Genomic DNA, 23,130 nt, shown 5'->3' on the forward strand with positions numbered 1-23,130 from the left:
TGTGAATAACGCGAGTTTCGGTTATAACACTGCGTCGCGCCGGTGGAAAGTAGAATAGAGACTAGCTCGGTTCTGGCGTTTCTTCCTCTTCTTTGTTCTCTTTTCCATTTTTTTTAACATTGTCGACTACATATGAGTAATCGAGTGGTTGAATGTTCCGAGGGGCGACAATTTTGAAGAATGACCCGATAGAGATTTTTGTACTCAATCGAGGATCACATGGTATCAGATAACATCGTTTTGCAGATTTTACGTTCTATATGGAAATTTTTTATTTTCCTTTGACATCAGGGTATTTGTTCTTTTCAGTGCAATTATGTGCACTCGTTCAGTGCATTGTACGATTAGATTGTGCGAATGGAATTAAATAGATATAGCATTTGGATGAGATATACTTACTCAAAAATAGAGAAGGAAATTTTACGTAATACTTTTCAAATTACAGATATTAAATTTACGTGTATTTTTTAATCATATATTATGTGGTAATTTTAAGAAAGTTTTAGGGGAACAATGATAAAATTTTCCACTCGTGTATAATCAGAGGAACTTACGCAATTTAGTAATTGCAGAAAACGACGAATTGTTACTTCTTTAGTAAGCATACAAAATTATAAGAGTGTGCAAAGTGGTAGTCTGTATAGCCAAAATGAAAATAATGTTTTCACCTACTTCAATATCCTTTGCTTATTTAATCAAAGTATATATATATATTATATATATTACATTATATATGTATAACATAATATAATATAATTGTTCTTCGTATAAGCAATATTGTCTCGTAAAAAAGTGATCTAATGCGAAGGTTGATTCGCAAGAACCATTTTTCTCAATCTTTACCCAGTTCACTTGATGTCATAAATCCTCACCTAAAAAGTACATTCAGCTAAGCTTTGGCAAGTCATTCTCCGTCCAGCAAGACAGATTGGAGTTTCCGTTAAAATATTAGCGTTGCAAATGAAATACATATATTCTACTTATACCCATGCAGAAACTCCATCGTTGTTCTATTTCTCCGATCGCATTTCACGACACCATGACACAATGCATGGATGCGGATTTTATTTCATAATAGATTTCAGCAACAGTACCGTCTCTAAACGATCATCGAACGAATACTTTTTTACTACGTCACTGTGTCGCGTTTCGCGCGAGAAATTCGTAACCTGCCTGACTGTACACGACCAATTACTTTCTTCTTCCGTCTTTTAACATCCACCTCTCTATTTCGCATTTCAATGATTCTTTTCAATCCACAGCACGCACTCTACTATTTCTATCGTATCAACCTTTCTTCTCACGTTCACCAATTGTTCTCACATCATGTCACTTTCATTCCCCACTGCACCACTCTCCCTCTCTCTCTCTCTCTCTCTCTCTCTCTTTTACTCGCTCATGACGTTCGTCCGTTTCAACATTTAATCTCAATCTGTATCGTAAGTCTATCGTCATTTTCGCGATCATTTCCTCTCTCACTCGCTGTCCGGGCGTTTTAATCGTTCTTCCGGTCTTATCCCCTTTATCTCTGCCCCTGCCCCTTCTTTCGAATCTCTGATCTTACGGTCGACATTCTTCTCTTGCTTTAACTCTTTTTTATTATTAATGGTTTTTTTTTGGTTTAATTCGTTTTTGTTTCTTTTTGCACGATATCGTATTGCTCTCGTTATTTGAATTCTGGAAACGATACTGATACCCTCCGTTATGCTTGAACTGCAGAAGCCGGGACAGTCGGCCACGACGAGCGAGGCTCCGGGGATTGCCGCCCGATACGACTCTGCCAACACAATAACAACAAGGCCGCTTCACGAGTCTAATTTCTAGGCATCTATCTGGTTCGCTAGAGACTTGACTTAAGAGAAAATGGAATTCTGTACGCGCGTTGTTTTTTTCTTTTTTTACTTTTTTTTAATTACTGTGTTTAAGGTCTCATGCACCTTCTAAGGTTATTAGTGACCACAGCAAGAATTTTCAACGGGACAGAACGTATTTATCGCAAGTAGTATGAAACAATATCTTTCAGGAAATATAGAATTTTTTTGCCGGAGTCTTTTTTTACGCGTTGTTTCCTTAGCTCCTTGTGATCCCTTTCCCCCTTTTTTCTGGTCTCCTTTTTCTGCCTTCTTTAGTAAGTCGTCTCCTAACCCTTGTTTTTCGTGTTTTCGCGTTTCTTATTAATGGATTAGCTTTGGCTCGAGGGATTAATATTATACGATGACGAAGGAACACGGAAATGAAAGTAAATAATAGGAGTTTGTTAGCTTAAACTGGTTTCTCGCAGTCTGTTCGAAAAATTCAGACTTTGGTTCGATTTTCTTTGGTTTTCGGTGTCCTGACGTATGGCGGAAGATATTTTAGGATAGAAAACAATGGCAGGGGGTAGATGATATATTGAGAAAAGTTGGGAAACTTCTGGTGTACTTTAATTTATAATATTATAGTATACAGTTCATGACGTGTGGATAATAATTATATTAAACAATTTTATGTTAATTAGTGTACCATAAGTTTTTTGCTCGTTATTCAAGGTGTTAAATAATATGAGAGGCTAGAAACGAAAGAATAAATATTTGTTGACCTCTACTCAAATCTTATTGTCTTTCATCTATCAATTTGATGATCTGCAACTTCACCTGCAATAACATGGCTAGAATTTATTTCTATTTATTATTTCTAGAAATCTCATTCAATTCTCTAAATCTTTCTCTACCAAAATAAAAAGAAAAGAAATAAAATTTATTAACATATCCCAGCAGTTAAACAAAAATAATGTAAAATATGTAATTATAGAAAAACAGGAATAAATCTAAACTCTTGTCACTTTACTTTAGTCATACATGCAACAAAATTTCAAATTCATTTAAATAATGAATCAGAGAATATTTTTCTTTTTCCAAAGTATGCCTTTGGTTCTAACGTAACTATTATGTATTGTTTTAAAAACAAATATTCAAAAAAGAGTACCTACTTGCGAAGATATAATAGCGTAATATCTAAAAAAAGAACAAAAGAAAAATTGGAAAGATCAAGGAAAGGATGGCAAGGCGAAGTTAAATCGTAGAAAAAGATGTTCGAATATCTTATTGGATTATTCTAACCGGATTTGTTGGACGCAAGCATCTTGCTTCTAATTTAATTCCATGTCTACTAAACTGTCTGTATGATAATTGATTTGTAAGACGTTAAGTTAAGACGTGTGCTTAAATGGGATTCACGTTGAATATGGAGTTAGAGATTGAAGAATGATCGCTAGTAGTTTAGAATGTGACAACTGTGAAGATTAATTATGTTATAATTAAGTGGTGACTCTAAATAATGGAATAATCTGACGTAGATCGTGTTCAGTGTCACATGATAGTAGTGATGCATCAAATTTGTTTATACTGCTCGAAATACCTGGTCTGGTTCCAATTTTGTCTTGTCAACAAAGTGTACCTACATGCCACAGTGTAAAATCTAGTAAATATATGCACTGTTCGGTTAATGTACGGATTTGCATAAAATTTTAACAAAAGTATCGGCTAAGTATAAAAATGTATATTAGTAAGTAAATGTATTCATTTGTTAGACAATTAGTATTTGCATACATTGTCCTGTAAATATATATATATATTTATTATATATATATATACTTATTATATTATATATTATATAATTCAGTAGAATACATTTACAAAATTAATCCTTTCACGATCTATGCAAGTTGTCAAGTACAGTGTTATAGTATAGTTTCACATCTTAAATTTATCGGATAGCTTATTACACCGCAAAAGTGCTGTTTAACATTTCAACAAATTTTTCACTGATTCGTGTTCATTAATTGTACGTAAAAATGGAATAACGAAGTTTATTGTGTGGAACAATCAATTTCTGATGCATTGCTCGACTTTTAAAGATTCCACTTCTCGCGCCTAATCACAAGCTGACACTTAGGAAAGCCTTAGAAATGTACAAGGAGATGCTTGCATCATAAGTGCTCGCATATTCATGAATTTCTTGTTAATGCTATTACTACGTTCGAATTTTACTCGTGAGATTTCGCGGCGATGGATCCCGAGAGATATTCTGAGGAATCTTGACAATATTTTGAGAGCAAATAGTGCACTCTGCGACGGAAAACGACACATGAGCGTATGCAATATCCAGCTATCAGCAACTTCGTTGAAACTCTATTATGTCATGTGCCCAAAGTAGTAGTAGTCTTAACATCTCATGGCGGTGACGTCAACTGGGTCTACTTTAGATTTTCATCCCTTCCTCGTGAAATGAAGTTCGCTCTCGTATCGAGATGCTATGCATCATCTATGTATCGATCGTTATTACAGAAAATTTTTAATTTCTTTTCTTAGTATTTATGCTACTGTAATATTGTACCTATTATCCATAATTTGCACTTTCGTGATATGTAATTTCGTTGTTTCTTCTTTTCTAGACACGTTACTTTCAAATATTAGGAAAAAGAAGAAAAAAGAATGAAGGTGTTGATTTAACGTTTAAACATTCTCATTGAGCTGATGTTAGATATTCGAATATTCACATGGCTCGAGTATCGATTGTCGCCAGAGAGATTTCAGATATTTTTAAGATTTATATTACGACAAAACATTTTTGTATCTTTGCAATTTGCGTATATTTTCATAGTTTATATTTGACTTAATATGTGTCTTTACCCCATGTATATTAAAAGATGCATAGAAAATTAATGTTGATTGTTCAAACAACTCAAGTTGATTCCTACGGCATTTGCAAATAAAACATAAATAACCGTGGCGTTTATACATTATTCTTACCTCGTTTACAATTTTCATTTGTTATCGATATTAATAAATATTACGTGATAATAATCGTATTCAATAAAACATTATTATTGTACAGAGTTGAAAAATTTCATTGCAAGGTAAAATATTCCAGAAATATCTCATTGAAGTGCAAATAAAATAAGAACAAACTAGCAGAATTTCGTGTTGTTTGCGTTCAATTATCCAAAGCATAAATTTGTCTTCTGTCGGCGTAACGATATCCCTTTTTATTCAACTTTTCTTCTTTTCAACGTCGCAATTCTCGAATTCTGTTATTCCTGGACGGGATGCAAATTAGACATTCGATGCTATCACCTTTATTCGGTCAAATTTATACGCGCGAGGTAATTCGATTTTCCTGTTTCATTCCTTTTCTTTTTTTTTTCTGCACTCACTGCTAACTACGCTTTACACCGAAACGTTTGAGGGCAATTAATGGAAAATTCGAACACGTGACGTTATTAGACTACCTTTTCGTTATCGGATTTATCGACGAAGCAATTTCGATCGAGTCGAACGAACAGTTGCGGAAAATAGAAAAACAAAATAGAAAATAAAAGTAGGGATCGGTAGGTAAATTTGCTTTTCCCATATTCATCAATTCTACCTGATTATTCGAGTTTATTCGAGCTTGTTTGCCTTTGTACGATTTCAAAGAAGCTTACTACCGAGCTCGAGCAAATGTATTTCGAAAAGTGTCGTTCGATTTCTGCCCACTTCGTTAATTATTCCGCTGAAATCAGTTCTCTGCCCAAATATTTGCCATCATCGATTATCAGTTGGAATTGTTTAATATTTGAGCTGCCACAGGCAAAAACGAAAAACCTTTTAAATTTTAGCACTTGATCGATGCTTATTTTCTATGATTTTATTAATTTTTTGTACATTTTGTTTCGTGAGGATAACACGGTGGCTGCCACAATGGTCATCAATGACCCATGTTACTAAATCTTTTAGAATGATTAATCGATACCAAATAAGATAAATTTTATGGACTAATAATTTTTTAGGAATGTGAATGACTTGTATAACATTGTCAGAAAAATGTTCGTAAATGTAATATTTTGCAAAGACTTAAACGCTATGGTGTTAAAATATATGATTTTCGCGTGGCAGTCAATATGTTAACCAATTTAACAGATAAGTGGCTCAATTACTTCAGGCGACATGCATTGTCGAATTTGTTTTTACGGCGACAATCCTAATCACAGAAAAGAAGAAACGAGAAATTTTAAATGGATAGAACGTTTGCTATATGGAATAAATGAATTTTGAGGAATCGTTATTTTCTTTATAGGAGTAAAAAATTTTTGCCTCTCGGTCGTTGTTTTTCTATTTTATAAATATGCTAATTTGAAAATATAGTTTTACATAGGAGTTGTTGAATAATGGATATACTGGTTTAGCGTCGTTTATAAAATTGGAATTTCTAACGATGCGACCTGATATAATTTGAACGATAGTAATTCACAACGAAACAACGATGTAATGGAAAAGTCATTGACGAATCAGTGAAAAGAAAGTACTGCTTTATATTTTGCAAACAGCAATATTTTTCTATATTTTTACGTAAGTGCCCCCGATTTAATCAGAAACATCTGCTTTTGGCTAAATCTATCTTCGATGATTAACCAAAATTTCTTTATGTGCCAGTTGTGACAACTATCTTAATAACTCCAATCAGTATCAACTAAAAATTCTGCCCTACAGTTTACAATACTTGGCGAATAATCTGTAATATCTTACTACTGTTATTTCATGGTTATTTCTCATTTTGAATGACTTTTAGCTGAATACTTATAGCGATCGTGCGCCAGGTTACTCTACAACTAGGTATATACAAATTCAATTTAATTCATACGTGATCCAATTAAAATTTTCCGTGAGTTAGTTCCCGCTTTTAAGTTGCCTACCGACAAAAATTCATTTATTCCCAAAATTGTTATTCCCTAATATTAAAGTATTTTTTGATAAAGCTTTTCTTTAATAAAGTTCTTTATTCTGCGCACTTTCGAAACCTATATTTCCCCTTCGCCAAATACAAAAAAGGGCCAATCTAGTAAATCAGACCAGCAATCTATATAAATCAACGACGCGGCGACATTCCATTCTCTCTCAAGTCTCAAGCGTCGATGGGTGAAATCTAGTTAGAGGTGGCCGCGCCCTGTGTGGCGAACACTCGACGAGTTACCATCTAACCGACGAGCAAACGGACAACGACAAATTACAGAAAAAGAGCCAAAAGAACCAAGAATAAAAATAGAATAGACGAAAAGGAAGAAAAAAGAAAAACGGAAAAATCTAAGAAAATGAAAAGTAAAGGAAGAGCGTGTAGTCGTAGAGACATATCACTCACTCGGCGTTGGTTTCCGGTGTGGGTAGGTCGCCGATCGTGGTGAGGGTGAGTGTGGACCAGTACAGCGAGCCAAGATATTTTCTGGTCAGGGTCGCGTACTCCCCTGGCCTGTACGGGTACACCCAGTCACCTTGGAATCCTTCCGCTTCGCTGAGCAAGTAGTAAAAGCAGCCGAACCAGTGCGCCAGTATCAGCAATATATGTATGAGATTCAGCACACGCCACAAATTCGGATAAACTGTCCGCGACTCGACCATATAGTAATAATTGTACACACGGTAGATCTTGAGGAACCTCGGAAACCTGAGCATCGGATTACTACCCAGGTTCACCTGAAGTAGATCGAGCGGCACCAACGCTAGCAAGTCCAAAATGAACGACTTGGACTTGAGATAATGACCGGCCAGTTTCTTGCTGTTGTACACCATTAATCCTTGTTCGAGGTAACCAGTACGAAACTGCACAGCCACATCCAAAAAGAACACAAGATCAGTGAAACCGTCGCATGCGAGCCACATGACTGGCGCCACAGCCTGTAGTTCCGGCAGACTTTGTCTCACAATTAGTGTCCACAGATTGTAAAGAACACAGCCGGATAGTAGCATCAGCCAGTAATAATAAAAGTTCTCGTCCGGATTGACCACGGTCCTCGGTGGTTTCTGAGGTCTCCGTGGCCGTCGTCGACGACGCCCACTCGAATCCTTGTCGTCGGTAGCGTCGCCCTCGCCCTCCCCTGTGTCCAACGTCTCTTGACTCTCCGGGATCTGTCTGGTGGAGAATCGCTTGAGAAACGAATCCTCACGTTTCAACGGTGGCTTCTTCTGGATCGTTGAGATGGCTGACGAGAGCTGCACCGTGGTCCGCAGTTTCATCCACCGTTGGTTGCTCTTTGTTCTGCGAACAGACAGAAGAATAGATCGCCAGTGAGGGACGAAACGGGGGCTGCGAGGTCCAGGCCGATGACCCAGATCGCAGAGAATCGGGTCGAAGCTACGGTTCCAAATGGGAGATCGCAGAGATTAGAAGTTCTGTGCTTACCTAGAGACGCCGTTCGATATTTATCGAGGAGCTTGGAACTTTTTGACGTAGAGTACGATTTTGTCTTTTTCTAGGGAGAAATTAAGAGATTTCACGAAGGGGTTTTGGATAAATTTCTTTCAGTGCCTGGTCTGTAAATCGGCAAATATTTCGTGTTCTTACCTTTAACACTTATTGACGTGTTATCAGTATCTATATAATTAGAAGCTATTTATATAGTCATGAATAATTTCTCCGTATGTGTTGAAAGTGGAAATAAGGAATATTCTATAACTCGTAAATAAAGTACTAAAATAGATATGTTTTAAGCAAGGTATCATGACAGGAAATGATATTATTTGATAAAAGTCAATTGCAAAAAGGATAATTACAATGCATGGATCAAGATACGATATTCGAGAATTTATACGTTTAAATTACTTAGTGAATGAAAACTCCGGTAAAATGTTACACAGGCTACGCGTTAAACATTATTCACTTTCAATAAAACCTCTTTGTTCAAGCGATTCTATTATTATCGCAAGGCGATTACAACCGACTATATACTTTTTATGCAATACGACCATTGAGACAATATAATCAGTACCGTAGGAGAATTTCATGTGTAAAATCCTTTGTATTAACGTAAAATATCGTGGCCCATCAGAAACAATTAAACACGTTTCTGTAAAGCGGAACATTTCAACGCGTACGGAATAAAATGGTTAACTACGATTTAGCTACGTGACTGGAGCCATTAATTGCCAATTTAATCGCTTGAAAGAATAATGCATCCTGGTGTCACTAAGTTGTTTATCTTTCGCGTTACCATTAAATACGTTTCCAACGAAAGAATTTTCTTTCTTGAACGTGATAAGTTTCGGTTACGCTCGAACAATTTGACCGGTATAGAAACAGTGACGTTAAAAATTTTCCAAGTTTGTACCATTTCCAAATTCATAAGTAACGTCGTGTAGTTCCCAATATTTAAGGATTGAGGATATAACAGAATATCAGAGGAATAGGAAAATTTTGTTTTTAGGAAAGTTGTAAAAGTTGTAAATTTTGGCTAAAAAGAAAAGTTTTAGTTTGTTGGAAAAGGTTTATAAGTATATAGTATGGAATATTTAAAAATTGTTTGAGATTATCGAAAAAGTAAAGAGATTGGAGATTCATGCTAAAAGCGAAGATACGAAAATTAATAATTAATATTGATTGTTGTTGTTAATATTGATCGTTAATAGAAAGATAATTCTCCTCGGAAATATCATCCCAGATTTCTAAAATTGTTAATAATAAACTTTATAATATCAGGAAAAGGAAAGCTAAGAATAAATTCAACGTTATTTCTATATTTATTTGTTATTTCTTTAACGAAAAATCTCTAAAAAGATTTAGTCTAAAAAAAATCAATTTGTGTTAATCATCGTTCGATGTTTTGCATTACGTGTAAATAAATAACTTTACACACGATATCGTTCACACGGTTAACTTAAACTTCTACTAATGCAGGTACTAAGAGAAACACATACCGCAATTAAAAAGAAGAGAAGCTTGAGAGTCTAGAACGTTTTAGGAAAAGTAATCTTTACGTTATCTTATCGTTTCTTTTAAGCTGAATAATTACCATTCGTATTACATACTTGTTTCTCGTAATCTCAAACACAGGAAAGGAACTTACGTTCGCACTTTTTAAGCGGTCTATTTAATATATGCGATAAAACACAGACAAACGAGTATCGTAGCGCTATTCCTAAGGAGTTGTAAGTCCTAAGCTCTCGGGAGGATTTACGGGTGCTTTTGCGCGACAGAGCGATTTTGAATGTCGATAACCGCGAATCGAGGCAAACTGTCTTTAATTAAAATGGTCAGCTTTTTTGAAATGATTTCTTTTTCTTTGTCTCTTAAAAATACGTAACCAAACAACTAACCGACAGTCGTGGTTAGTTATCGTGTCGGCCGTACGAAGAAGAAATAAAAATGAAAAAATTGCAACGCATGTTACAGAACTAAAAAACAGATAAGCCAAAACGATTCTAGCAAAAGAGAAAAAAGGAAATCGGAAAGAAAAAGAAAACAACCGTTATCGCACTTCTGGCAAAACGCATTGAATGCGTTTTATATTGGTGAATCCCGTGCAAAGTCGCTGCGAGAACCGATAAAAATGAACAAAAGTACGATGTGCCACGTCTCTTGAATCGTTTGGCTCGTTCTCAAAGCTCCATAGAATATTTTTTGCAAAATCCATGCATCATTCGTGACGCAAGACCTCTTTGCTAAGGAGCAATCTCTTCGAAACATCTCGTTCCACACATTTTTGCTATGGATATAATAAATATAAATATATATATATATTTACGTATTTCTATAGTTGTTGCAAGCAGACAGATTAATTCTACTTGCGTTCCATTCGACAAAAAATCCATTGAAACGAAAGAAACACACCATTGCAGAACGACCACGCCGATTCCTTTTATTTATGTCGACTTTCTTTCTTTCGGGTTTCTCGGTTGTTCTTTTTACAGATTCGTTCTCTAACACTATGGAAAATAGATCATAGATGATAATTATGTGATTAATTGCTTGAAATAAGAAGTGAGCGACAGTCGAGTAAGATCAGTCTTAAGTATTAGAGCATCAGATGGATGAGAGGCAGACAGACAGACAGACAGATATAGACGAACAGACAGAGACAGAAACATCGAGAGAATTGTCAAGTACATTATATAGACAGAGGCAGAAACTAAAGATATAAACTTTATTATGCCACTACGCATTCTTTAATCGTTAACACACCCATGTTCAGTATATAGTTGTAATTGTTAACGCGTCTTTCTTGTGTTAAATTAGCAGCGTTAAGTGTTAGAGTGTTTATTTTTGTACGTGTGTTATTCGCTAAACGTTTTGGGTGCTCGGAGATCAGGATACATTTGGGAATTAGTCTTTCTTCTCTAATTCAGACGAGCTGGTAGAAGGGAGGCATTTGGGGTGTCAAGCATCAGCATTCGTTGAAACACCAGCGTCACTATTAATGACGTTGATAACAATTCTATTCTAGTGAAATATTTAGCAATTTCATACTTTCTTGCTTATTATTCTTTGTAATATTTTAGTACGAGACGTTATACACCGATTTCAGTGAAACTTTCTGAAACTGAAACTAGAATTTTGTCCCAGAATTGTAATAAACAAAGTAAAATATATTTGGTTCATATTTGATCGTTCCTATAGTTATTTAATGTTTTACGAACTGTTTCAAAAAATTCTGTTGAGATATTTGATTTCAAAATAATGTGGTGTTTCACACCAGCACACTATAGTTTAATCTTCGTTCATCTCTTACCTTTCGCAATTGAATTTGTCTGTTGATATCAAATTGACATAATGGAAAAAAATCAATATAATGGAAAAAGAACAAATTATAACAAGGATACGATATAAAATGTTGGATAAATTTATAAGATTTTGCTATGATATAAAATATTAGATAATTATACAAAGTTCCGCTAAATTCGAAATCGGTCCACAACACTTCACGTACTTCCCTTACCAAAGATCCACAATAGAAAAATTCATCAAGATTTCTTGCAACTACGCATCGATACAAAGTTCTACGTATCTTGCATTCTAGCTTCTCATGCAAAAGGTACTGTGTATCGAGGACGTTATTTTAACACATTATCGACCACCGATTAATTACAATTGTTCTTCGCCATTCGAATATAACAAACAAATTATCGCAATATATCCACGCTCAATCAAACTATAAAAGAAAATGCAACGATGAGCCAACATTTTTCTATAGCCATTGTACAACGTGGAACAATACTTTCATTTTGCCAATTGTCTAACGTTTGCTTTTGGTTCTACTTCGTGAAACTTGAAGGATGAAACTTGTGGACTCACGCGATTCGTGGATCGATAATGCGTTAAAAGTTCAGCACTAGAACATTGTTCTCGGCGCTACTCGGAAACAGAAGTAAAAAGAACAATCTGCACGATTGGCCACGTATCAACGTCACCAATCTTCAGCTATACTCGTCTTTTCGTTGTTAATAATTGCCAGTAGATTGCCAGGAGACACAGTCGCAATTTGGCTAACAAACTGATTCTATCTCAGTAAAGAAAGGAACGTAGATTCTTTATGAACACATGCCAAATGCTAAAGAATGCTGCAGTCTAATTTTAATGCGTGCACTTTTCTTGAATTACTCGCTAGTAATTTCTGATATATTCGTTTTAACGAATGGTCATACTATTCTTTCTCCTCTATATTTCATTTTTTATTTCATTTCTTCTTCTTTTTTGCTTCCCTGCTACCGGAATTCTTATCATTTATTTATGTCGCGATACTTTTATTTCGTTGTCGAGTTTTGATTTCGCGTGTGTAATTCTTCGCGTGAGAAGTTTATCATGTGGAGGATTTACAATTTTTCATTTATAGATATCGGATCTAACTTACTTGTACAATCTTAAATACCACGTATGCATTCAGTAAACTTACACGTGTAGCGAGGATTACTAATCGAAACTAAACTATTTCATAATTTTAATTCGATATTCACAAAAATTCTATATCGTATCAATTTTTCTACGTTATGTTATTACGTTATACTTTATTAATCCATTTTAGTGAGTGGTAATGTAGCGGCGTATAGTAATCACGAATAATAATTTTTATTAAATTTCGTTAATTCGAAATAAATGATTTTTGCCCAGTTACGTATTTAATGTAGGATACAGTCTTAAAATCATTGAACTAACAAAATCAATAAAATCAATTACTATTAATTTTTTATTTCTTCTAAGATCTTTTTCCTTGTAATTAGGCGATTTACTACCAGAATTTATTATACACTTAGTTTTTTCCATGTTTCGCGTGCCATTGATCCCTCGATACGTGCTACACTCCGCTAGGACCAATCTCTCTAAATGCTTTATGTATGTTTCACACGAATTCATTCATCTAGAAGATGGATGGGCTATCATCACGTACGTGTTACCGTTTTTGCATATTATACCCGGTTATAAAGTTTTAAAACAAACGATAGTGCAAGCTATCATGAAAACGTATTACAAATTCCCAAAGCTCTTCTGTTAAAAATCTATGAAAAATTCCTGTGCTATTTAGTTTTATCGAGAAAGTACAATTCAAAAATCTAGAAATCGCATACAAGAAATCAAGAAGATTAATATAAATAAATCTAAAGTCTGATAATTTTAATCAATATTTCCAATACTTTCCTATGTTGGTCGTATAATCTTGTACATTGTTAATTATGTTTTTCACCCTTTTACTGCTTCATATAACGAGCTATATATAAAATACAGTTATACCTTTTCGTTTAATATATGTATTATTTTTAAACGGAATTGGAATCTACTTATTCATAATTTGCAGAATCTATCTACGAATTGTAAATCATTGATGATATAGATAATAATAGAAAATATATGCTATACACTATACATTTATAAAAGAATTACTATACATTTGTAGATATTATATACAATTGTTTTGTACATTGCAAGTAGTTAAATTTTATCGCATAAGCTTAATGAGTGCAATCGTGGCATTTAAGCATTCCAGATAAATTGAATTAACTGGTTCACGCGTCTGTGTCGAGGCGGACGTGTGAAAACGAGGTTTTAGGTAAATTGTTCCGTGGCTTGGAAATAAAACGGTCGTGGAGATTGCGAGAGGAAAACTGTCCCTTCCGTGTTACTCGTCCATTAAAAATTACTCTTTTAGTCTTTCTCTCTCTTTGCTTGTGCTTCATTAAAATCAACGGTGCATGCCGCTTAAAGATAAGAAGAGTACATTGATGGGAATTTATCGTGTCCCTTCGAACACCATAAAAGAGCTCGTAAAGCTTCGTGTTTTATTCTCCAGATGTTTAACTACCGATGCTTGAATTTATGTGTCGCTATAAAACACGAAAGACCACATGATCGGCGTGCAATTATTTATAGCTTCTAAATTAGTTTCTTCCACTTTTGATTCGCTGATGAAAGCAATATGATCGATATGGTTTGTGAAACATCTTACATTCGTTTCGTGACACGAATTATTTCCTACGTTTTAAAAAATTACATTGAATATTGTGTCTATGAATAAGAGAAAAGAAAGATATGTCGTATATACATAACCACGCAAATGCTTTGTCGAAAAGTTACAATAAATATATAAAATGGCAATGGATTAATCTTTCGTTTATAATTTTGTGGAAAAAACTGAAGTAGTTTTTATATCTCCGATTTTAAATTTTCTATATTACATTTTGGGAACACTAAAGTATATGATTTTTAAATTATTATTTAACAAGTGGTAGTACAGCATTAATGACGTGCAAATTTTACATTTTTCTAGAAACAAGTTTATCTTTCAGCTGTAGCGATATCTGACGAAGATGTTAGCTGTGATTCATTTCAAACATTTATATTTGATTGTTTACCACAGTGGCGCACTTAAAATATTTTATTACCTACTTTTCGTCTGTTGGACTACAGATAAAGTATAAAAACTTCAACGGTCTCTTGAGATTTTTACGATCAGTTTCTGCTGTTCAAACTGCTGTAAACTTTATAATGTGAGCCACAGTCCCGCAGGAATTTTTTATGTCTTATGTAGACTATCATAGTACAGTGATTTGAAAAGCTTATAAAATCTTTGAATCAGTTTTGAAACAAGTATTTGTACATTTAAATCCTAACGATACCAAATAAACAATTGTATCTTAAGCTTGAAAAACTCGAAATTTATATCTACTGGTTTATTCCTGAAGAACTACATACTTACTCACGAATTAAAGTTCTTATTCTCTGTCATTTATCAAAAGAGATGAAGATATTTGTATTAACGGATCTTTAATTGTCTATAATCAGAGTTATAAATATTTACTATTTTGCGCCAATTTCTTAAACTATGATAAAATAAAACATCGAAATACCACATACATGTACATGGACATATGTGCTACCACTCGTTAAGAAATTACTACGTTATATCGTACTTTTATTATTTTCTCTACAAATTGTACCTCCATTCACATGTTCATTCACGCGTGATAAAACTAAAAATACTAAAAATTCGAAGGAACACGATTTGTCCGGATTCCATCGTCACTTCTATCTTTCGATCCTTGACGTGATCGTTTGATACCATCGAAAGTAGGAACAGCAATTGACCATTAACTATGTCATCTAGGATAAAGTAGAGCATGTAATGTGGTTGATATCGCAGCTGAAGAAGAGGAGATCGGCAAAGAGGATAGAATTACGGTGACCAGCGGTTAGCCAATACTTTCGTGCGGTGCAACGTTCCTTTAGATTGACGCTATTTCACGAGGTAAAAAGCAACGGAACGATCAGACATCGAACACTATTTCTCGATTGTCCCTTAATCCCTTGCGGTCCTGTGTTAACTCAGAGACAGCATTGAATTTTATGCTAAATCGTGTATACTCGTACAAAGTCCTTCGTGTCATTGATTTGAACTTAAATTTCTCGAAACGCTTTATCGTTAAAATTAAATTTCAATAGTTCAGATTCTCGGTAATAACCGCATGGTTAGTAACATAAAGTTTACACTTTCATTAGATATCAGAAAAGAAAGAAACATTTTGTAGTACCAATTGCTAGCAATTACAATATTCTATATACCAATGTTAAATTTATTGAAAAATAATATTGCCTGCTTTATATACTATTGATTTTATAGTTTTTTTTAAGAATTAATCCATTAAGCACGAAATAATGACCAATGATGCGTAGAAGTTAGATTCGATAAATAATACTACATATTGGAAAATATGAAAAAGTACATATCAGAGGTATATAATACTTTACAGAAGCCTGCAAAAATTAGAGACAAAAGAGATTCCCATGATGAAATCAAAGTTTGTTACATTATAAATACTTCAATTTCTTCAAATTTCGTAAGATGTTAGGACCTAGGAAATATTAAACAAATATCCGGAGTTCTTTCCCAAAATACTTTTTAAAAGGTATTAATGCAACATTGGTCCTTAATGAGTGAAAGCTGCACGAAAAGACGAATGAAATCCTTTAATCGAGGGACAAAGGCAAAACCCTGAACAAGACATAAAGGAAGAGACTTGAGAGCACACGATATTCCAATTAACGTTAAATGCCGGTATTCTAAGTAACAAGGAACGTTCAAGAAATCTTGCAGAAAGGATTAAAGGCTCTCGAAACCGGTCCTAGGGGAGATCGCGGGGAATACGGTGACTTAGCCGGAATTCCCCGTTAAAATGGCACCGTGTAATATCAAAGCGGCAAGAGTTGACTGTGGATCGAAGGAAAAACAAAATAAGACAGCCTGGTTAGCCGTTTCTTTTCCATTTTCGAGGCAAACGACTCGTTTCGTTGGCTCTCGCGTTTATTGGCTTCCGCGCTGTTGAATTCCTGGCGAGATTTATGTCGTGAACGAGGCCGAGTGGCGCGTGTATATATGAACGTATGTCACTCTCCTAGCATCCGGAAGAGAGAGAAAGACGTACGCTGCTCGTGCGTGGGTGGCTGTTTGGGTTACGGTTAACACGTGGACTCTGTTATTGCGCAATATTTGTTAACATATTGCGGATGGGTGACGAGACATCTGACGCTTCGTATAGATATATTTTACTAACAGATGACATTGAGGAGGCCACCAGCACTTAAGGAGTTTAAAAGTATCCGAACGTTTACATATTTCTGACAAGAGTTAGTTTGATTGCGAAATATAGTGGAAATTAGAATGATGCGATTAGATTCATTTCTAAAAGATAATACGCGATAGAAACACTGACGTTTGTAATTGTAAAATCTTGTAGAACCGTTTCGTTGGTTGACGAGTTCTTCATCTTTAGGCTTTTTAATTTCCGACTGATAAGTTAGATTAAGAAAGTTAGAAACTCCTAAATTAGTAGAAAGACTTCCAACGCTTATAAAACCAGTGACATTCGAATAGGAAATATATTTACAGAGGAAATAGAAAAATAAATAAAGAATATAAGTAACTGTTATGTATAACAATTCCCAAGTTACATGTCATTATGCATGGCATAAAATAGTTGCAAAATAGCAAAATAGTAACAAGAACAGGTAACCGTTGTTAACACAGTTGGAAATTTACGTTAAAAGCTCTCACCAAAGATACACCAGAAAAAGTTTGTTCGATCGTAGATTTATCTTGCAACAAGATTAACGAAAAGATAGAAACTGCCGAGTGAATTAAATGAGAAACTTTCGTAATTAATTGTCTAAGTTTAATGAGCCAGTAGGAAATTTTACAGCGTATATAGTGTTACTATACTATACTAGTAATTTAGAATCTGAAAATTTTATATACAATATACCTAATACAAGACATATAATGAATACATTCTATAATTCTTAATCTAAGGTTTAATTCTGCTACGTTCTCTAACCATTTTGGATTTCAAAAATTCACTATGCTGAGATATTTTGATATTGGCTTTTCGGAATAAGCATTTTGGGCTCAAAATGCAAGTGCAAAGTCCAAACACGATTTCTTATTCCGAAAAGTTTATCTTTCCAAGCTTCAGAAAAATATGAAGGGATGATTGTTAATATATGCGATCTTCATTAAAGATTTGTGTTAAACTTTTCCTCGAAACATCGAGAATCTTCCTATTCGTTGAGATGAAAATAAGCTTGAAACAGAAATTCGGACACCGCAGCAGTCTTAATCAATCTACTCAATGACCACAAACGTATCTCTTCTCTACATACGATACTTGGACGTTTAAATGTACACTTTTATCCAAAACTTTCTTTATTAAATCTCGTGACCTCTGCTGAGAAATGCAGCCATCCCTTAGAGTCCACGATTGAACCGTAACCCACGAGCAATAGCTATATTGTCTTCCGTGTAAGTAGCTACGAGTTCGTAAAAATGTACCGTCTGTGTGTGCTATGCACAGTGACTCACGAACATGTTCGCATACTCCTAGAAACTTTTTACGCATATATTATACGAAACATTTTAAAATTTCATTAGCATTGTAACAAAACACGACTATCGCAACTATATTGGTAAAATTTGAAACGAAATTGAAAATATATATAGAAGTTACAAAATACAACCTTCAGCAACCTAATTCATTCGTAACTTCGATGCTGCGCCGGTGCAAAATGCAAAATGTATATACTGGAAGCATACACTTCACACAAATTACCAAGGTATTTGAACAGTCAAGTATTCGCTGTATTAGTAATCCAAAATATTTGGTCAGATCATCTTTATCAACGTTAATTGTTTCAGATTGCTATCCACGACGTACATTCGTTTTTCACTAGACGTGTATTTGCAGCAGGTATCTCGCAGCTTCTATATATATTTTTCCATTAGTTTCGAATTGTACTGTTACAGTCATGATAGTCGTGTCCCATAAAAGTGCTAACAAAGTTTCGCACAATTTCGTATAATGCACGTAATATTAAGTTGAGTAAAACTTTACTCGCCGTTCGTTAATGCATATACCTCGAAAAATGTTATAAAAATTAAAACTTACATCTTGATTATAGATAGACCTTGCGCAAAAAGTAACAAGATTCGACGTGCTGTTTTAAGAAAACATTAATGTAATGCGACTTTGATTAATAAAGTTCGAGAGAGACTTTCTTCTAAGAACACATTACACAATCTAACATACAAAAGAAATTCCATGGCAAGTGTTCGAATACTTGCGTGAGCCACTGTATACCATCATGTATGTACAGCAATGTACACGTGTCAGAGTGGATAGTGGCGTGTAAAACGAGTTTGCAGAGTGACGGGTGAGAGTGCAATTCAGAGGTTACCGTCCATATCGAGCAATGACGGGAGTACCTCTTGATCTTGCGTAGGGAGGAATATAGCGCCATGACGGCGCGTACGTTACTCCATTTTTGCGAGCCCCTTGTACTACGGGGTCTCCTGGCTGCAGCTGGTATCTCTGTATCGAGGCCATTGCTCTCCAAGGATTCCGAGGTCGTTGAGGTTGCGCTCAGTTCCGGGGCGTCCTTCTCCAAAGACTCTCCGTGGCTCGAGAAGGTGCCTCGACGGTACAGCTCCGATAACCTGCGAAGAAGACAGAACCCCGACGGGTTGCCTCTCTCACTCTCTTTCTCTCCCTCTCGTTTAGCCCCATTCGCTCGACTTCGCGGGAATTCCTCGCTTTCTTTCGTTCTTCCCTCTTATTTTTCCTCTCTTTCCTCCCATTTTTTCTTTCTTCCGTCTCATTTTTCCTTTCTTCTCATTTCTCTCCATTTTTTTTCACTCATTCTCCACCTTTCTCTCGGTTTTCCTTTCTTCGCTCGCTTTTTTGTCTCACCACCACTTTTCAGCGTCACCTTTCAACAATCGCACAAACTTTCACTCTCACTAGCATAGTGGTTTCGTCGAGATGTTACGCTCACACACATACCCTCACGTTCTTCTTTCTTTGTGTGTATGTTTTCGTAGATATAGTTGGGATCAATGCCTTTGATCGTTTATGTTAGGTTTCTCCAAATATTTTTAGATACGTGATTTTGTTTTCGTACATGCGAACGACAACCATTCGAGCGACTTCAACAGTTGTTGGATGTTCTTTCGATAACTTGGGTTTAAGACACGTACACTTATAACCAGTTAACAATGAAAATGGTGTTGATTAGTTTATTAACGTTAATATTAAGAGTTAATGAATATTGGAATCAAAGTACAGACTATATAAGGAATAATTTAGGATAAACCGGAAATAATAACTAACTTCCTGAAATACTGAAAAGAAATTTACAAAAATATAAAATACATGTAAAAAATTATTTGCGTTATCAAGATAGCAATTAATCGCACAAAATATTTATAATTTTGATATTATCATTTATACTTTTTAAAGAATAATCATCGAATAACTATGAAATCAGATATCCTTCTATTAATTTATAATTTGTTAGCTGGTCAAAGACTTCTACTAAACACTCAAACATACTTGGTCTCATGACAAAATACATAGTACGATTGAATAATTTTAAACAGTCAAAGATTTTGGTTCCAACTACAATTATCGCATATGCTGCAATAAATTAGGGAGAATGTTTAATGCTTTCGTTGTCAGAATACACGTTATTTGATAAATACGACTCATTAATCTTCCTTTTGATTAGTATAACGTAGTTATACTAATTGTGCTGTTACAGTAAACTTGTGCGACCATGCTCTTTATTTTAAGTCATTAATATTGCAATAAACATTGTTTGTGTGATATTCATATTTCTTTGCTAATTAATATATAGAACTTAGCCATGAATATAATTCTACGTCTTAAATGTGCTTTGATAATCGAACGAATCTACGACAAAAGGTGCGTTAAAATTTCTAAGATACTGAGTATAAAAATCTGAATTTAGTGTACTATTTATAATATTAATTACTCACAAATCAAAGTCCAATTTTTTATTTGTATATTCTGTATATACAAAATACTAAACTGTCATGTTTAATATCATGCAGTGCAGAGAAATCAAAATATTTCTAAATATCCAAGGAAGATTAACGACTCCCCTTAAACTCGGATCGCGTGATTCTACGTTCATAATGATTACACAATTTAAGCTGAAAATAATGTCAGAAAATCGCCCAATCTCTTGCCTCATAATACTGTGGTATACTCGTGTACGAATTATGATTTCGATACAGCAAAAGGAGATTTTATTATTTCTTAATAAATTTCTAGTTTAGACTCCAACTTTAATTTCAATTTTTCTATCTGACGATTAATGCATAACCACAGTACGTCATTGGATATAATTTGTTCATACTTTATATTTAATATAGCATTGCAATTACGAACAGATAACAATTACTAAAAATGAAAAGATTGTAAGGCAAGGGGTTAAGAAAATTTTGTCTTTCGGTTGTAAATGTAAATGCACGAGGTTACGAGGCGACAGTATTTCTCCCTCATTGTAAACAATCTACGTAGAGTAACATGCCGAAAACATCTCTCTCTCTCTCTCTTCTCTCTCTCTCTCTCTCTCTCTTTCAAATGACCCGAATTACTCTATAATACCGTCCGAGAAGAGAAGCGTAACTAAATTGCTTTCTTTTTTTGATGTGGATTTCGATCGTTTGCTAGTGAAACTCTTTTATTTTCTACCATCTCGCTTCAAGTATCCGGCATATTGTATTAAAGCCTTCTATTCAACGTTTCCATATACAAGAGCTCGCTCTAACCTTTGATTCTTCAATGGGGATCGTTAACAGGTCAAATAATAAAAATTGATCGTCCATTCTCCCTCTTTTTTCCGCACACACCCTTTCTCTTCCTTTTATCTCTCACTCTTTCAATTTTCCAGCATCCTTCCACTAACGTAATTTCGCACGCACGCGATCACATTCACTCATTTTACTCTGTGTCCGTCTGTCCATCTCCATCGCATTGTAGAATATCGAGTTTGTCTTTCCCATGGCAAATCTCATCATCCGATTCAACGGAACACCAATTCCATTTGTTTTCCATGAACCGAACTAACGTCTGCACTACCATCCGCTGAGGAAATTCCTTTTCAGTTTTCGATTTCTCAATGAGAACACGATCGACGCTAACGAAGTCGTGAAAATTTCTCTTCAGTTTTTATCGTAATGTTTTCTCGCTGGTCTTTCGTCGTGGGTGATACGCGATCGACACTGATGAGTCATGAAAATGAATGTTCGGCACCATTATGTATTCTTGAGTGGTCGGTCAACGTGATTAGTTGAGACCTACCTTTCTGCGGAACACGGCAAGCCAAGAGTTCGCGAGATATCGAGTCTACAGGAATACCTAATGACGGTGGTCTTCGTGAGCAAAATGAGAATCATGGTGGAAATGTCGAAACGCTAGGACGACGTCATGAGTAGAGGAAGAGAAGTATTAAGAAAAGGGGAAAAATTAACATGTTACAATTTTACATTAAGCTGCGAGATGCAAGTAAAAAGGAGGAAGCGTACAAAATATTCGCTTTAAGTTTCGTACATTAATATGTCATACTGTCAGTAATTTCTTCATTCTTTAGCGATATTCTGTAAATTTGAATTTTAGCTTTAGAATTTATGGATTTTTTATTACATTGTAATATTGTTCTAATACGAACTGCTTTATCCTCGAACTGTTCGAATCAATGAGGATCTACCGTATTCAATTTTACTTTATTTTAAAATTTACCTCCATTGAAGCACCTTGGGCAAGATTGTACTTACTTCAAATTCTAAAAAACTTTATTCATCTTTTCAATTAGAAAAAAAGGGAAATCTTCGATCAATTCTTCTTCCACCCAGGAAGCAAAATTATTCAATGTAATCCTCTCGAAGGAATTGAAAGAATATTTTGTAAACGTTTCAGTTTGATTCCTCGCAAGTCTCTCTTCTTCTTCTTGCCTTCATGTTTCTTCTAGTAAATTATAAATTTCTCTACGTTTCAATTTCTAAACAAACAGCAATTCGCAATTTCTCAAAAATTTCAACGCTTCGATCTATCTTGTTCGTACATCGGAAATGATCGACGGGCGCACATTCCATCAGATTCGTAGACCAATAAATTTTCAATGCATTTAAATGTTCCGTAGTTGAGAAATTCACAAAGCGAGGGGGGCGATACATCGCACGAAGCACAGAGATAGGACGATCACGAGTAATAAATTTGGATTTGGTTAACCAGAACTTTTATTTCCTCTGTGATTCCCTGATACTCTTAAAGATCGACTTCTTGCATTAAGATGGACACCGATATGTTTCTATACTCAAGAACCTACCTCGTCAGATTAATGTGGATATTATGAGCTATGGCATTGGATAATGCACTGGCCAGATATTGATTCTGCAAATTGCATGGTTCGTACTGCACGCGTGGTAATTCATATTGATCTTGATGTATTTAGCATTGAAGCCGAACATTGTGTGCATTATGCAATTATTAGACATTACAGCAG

At 34.9% G+C, this 23,130-nt stretch overlaps 1 protein-coding gene across 7 annotated transcripts in view; it reads right to left on the bottom strand.

Moving 5' to 3' along the window:
• LOC126877502 (uncharacterized) overlaps nucleotides 1–23,130 on the bottom strand; it is a 206,124-nt gene that overhangs the window by 49,051 nt on the left and 133,943 nt on the right. For 5 of the 7 annotated variants that reach the window (XM_050640208.1, XM_050640207.1, XM_050640219.1 and 2 more), the window contains 3 exons: nucleotides 19,028–19,258; nucleotides 7,156–8,049; nucleotides 1,697–1,777 (listed from right to left, as the gene is read on the bottom strand). In XM_050640208.1, the coding sequence (XP_050496165.1) occupies nucleotides 1,697–1,777; nucleotides 7,156–8,049; nucleotides 19,028–19,258 (1,206 nt within the window). The remainder of the gene's footprint in view (nucleotides 1–1,696; nucleotides 1,778–7,155; nucleotides 8,050–19,027; nucleotides 19,259–23,130) is intronic. The other 2 variants (XM_050640212.1, XM_050640222.1) reach the window with 2 other exon arrangements.

This window comes from Bombus huntii, chromosome 2 (assembly GCF_024542735.1).
Source record: "Bombus huntii isolate Logan2020A chromosome 2, iyBomHunt1.1, whole genome shotgun sequence".
In the NCBI taxonomy this organism is placed as follows: Eukaryota; Metazoa; Arthropoda; class Insecta; order Hymenoptera; family Apidae; genus Bombus; species Bombus huntii.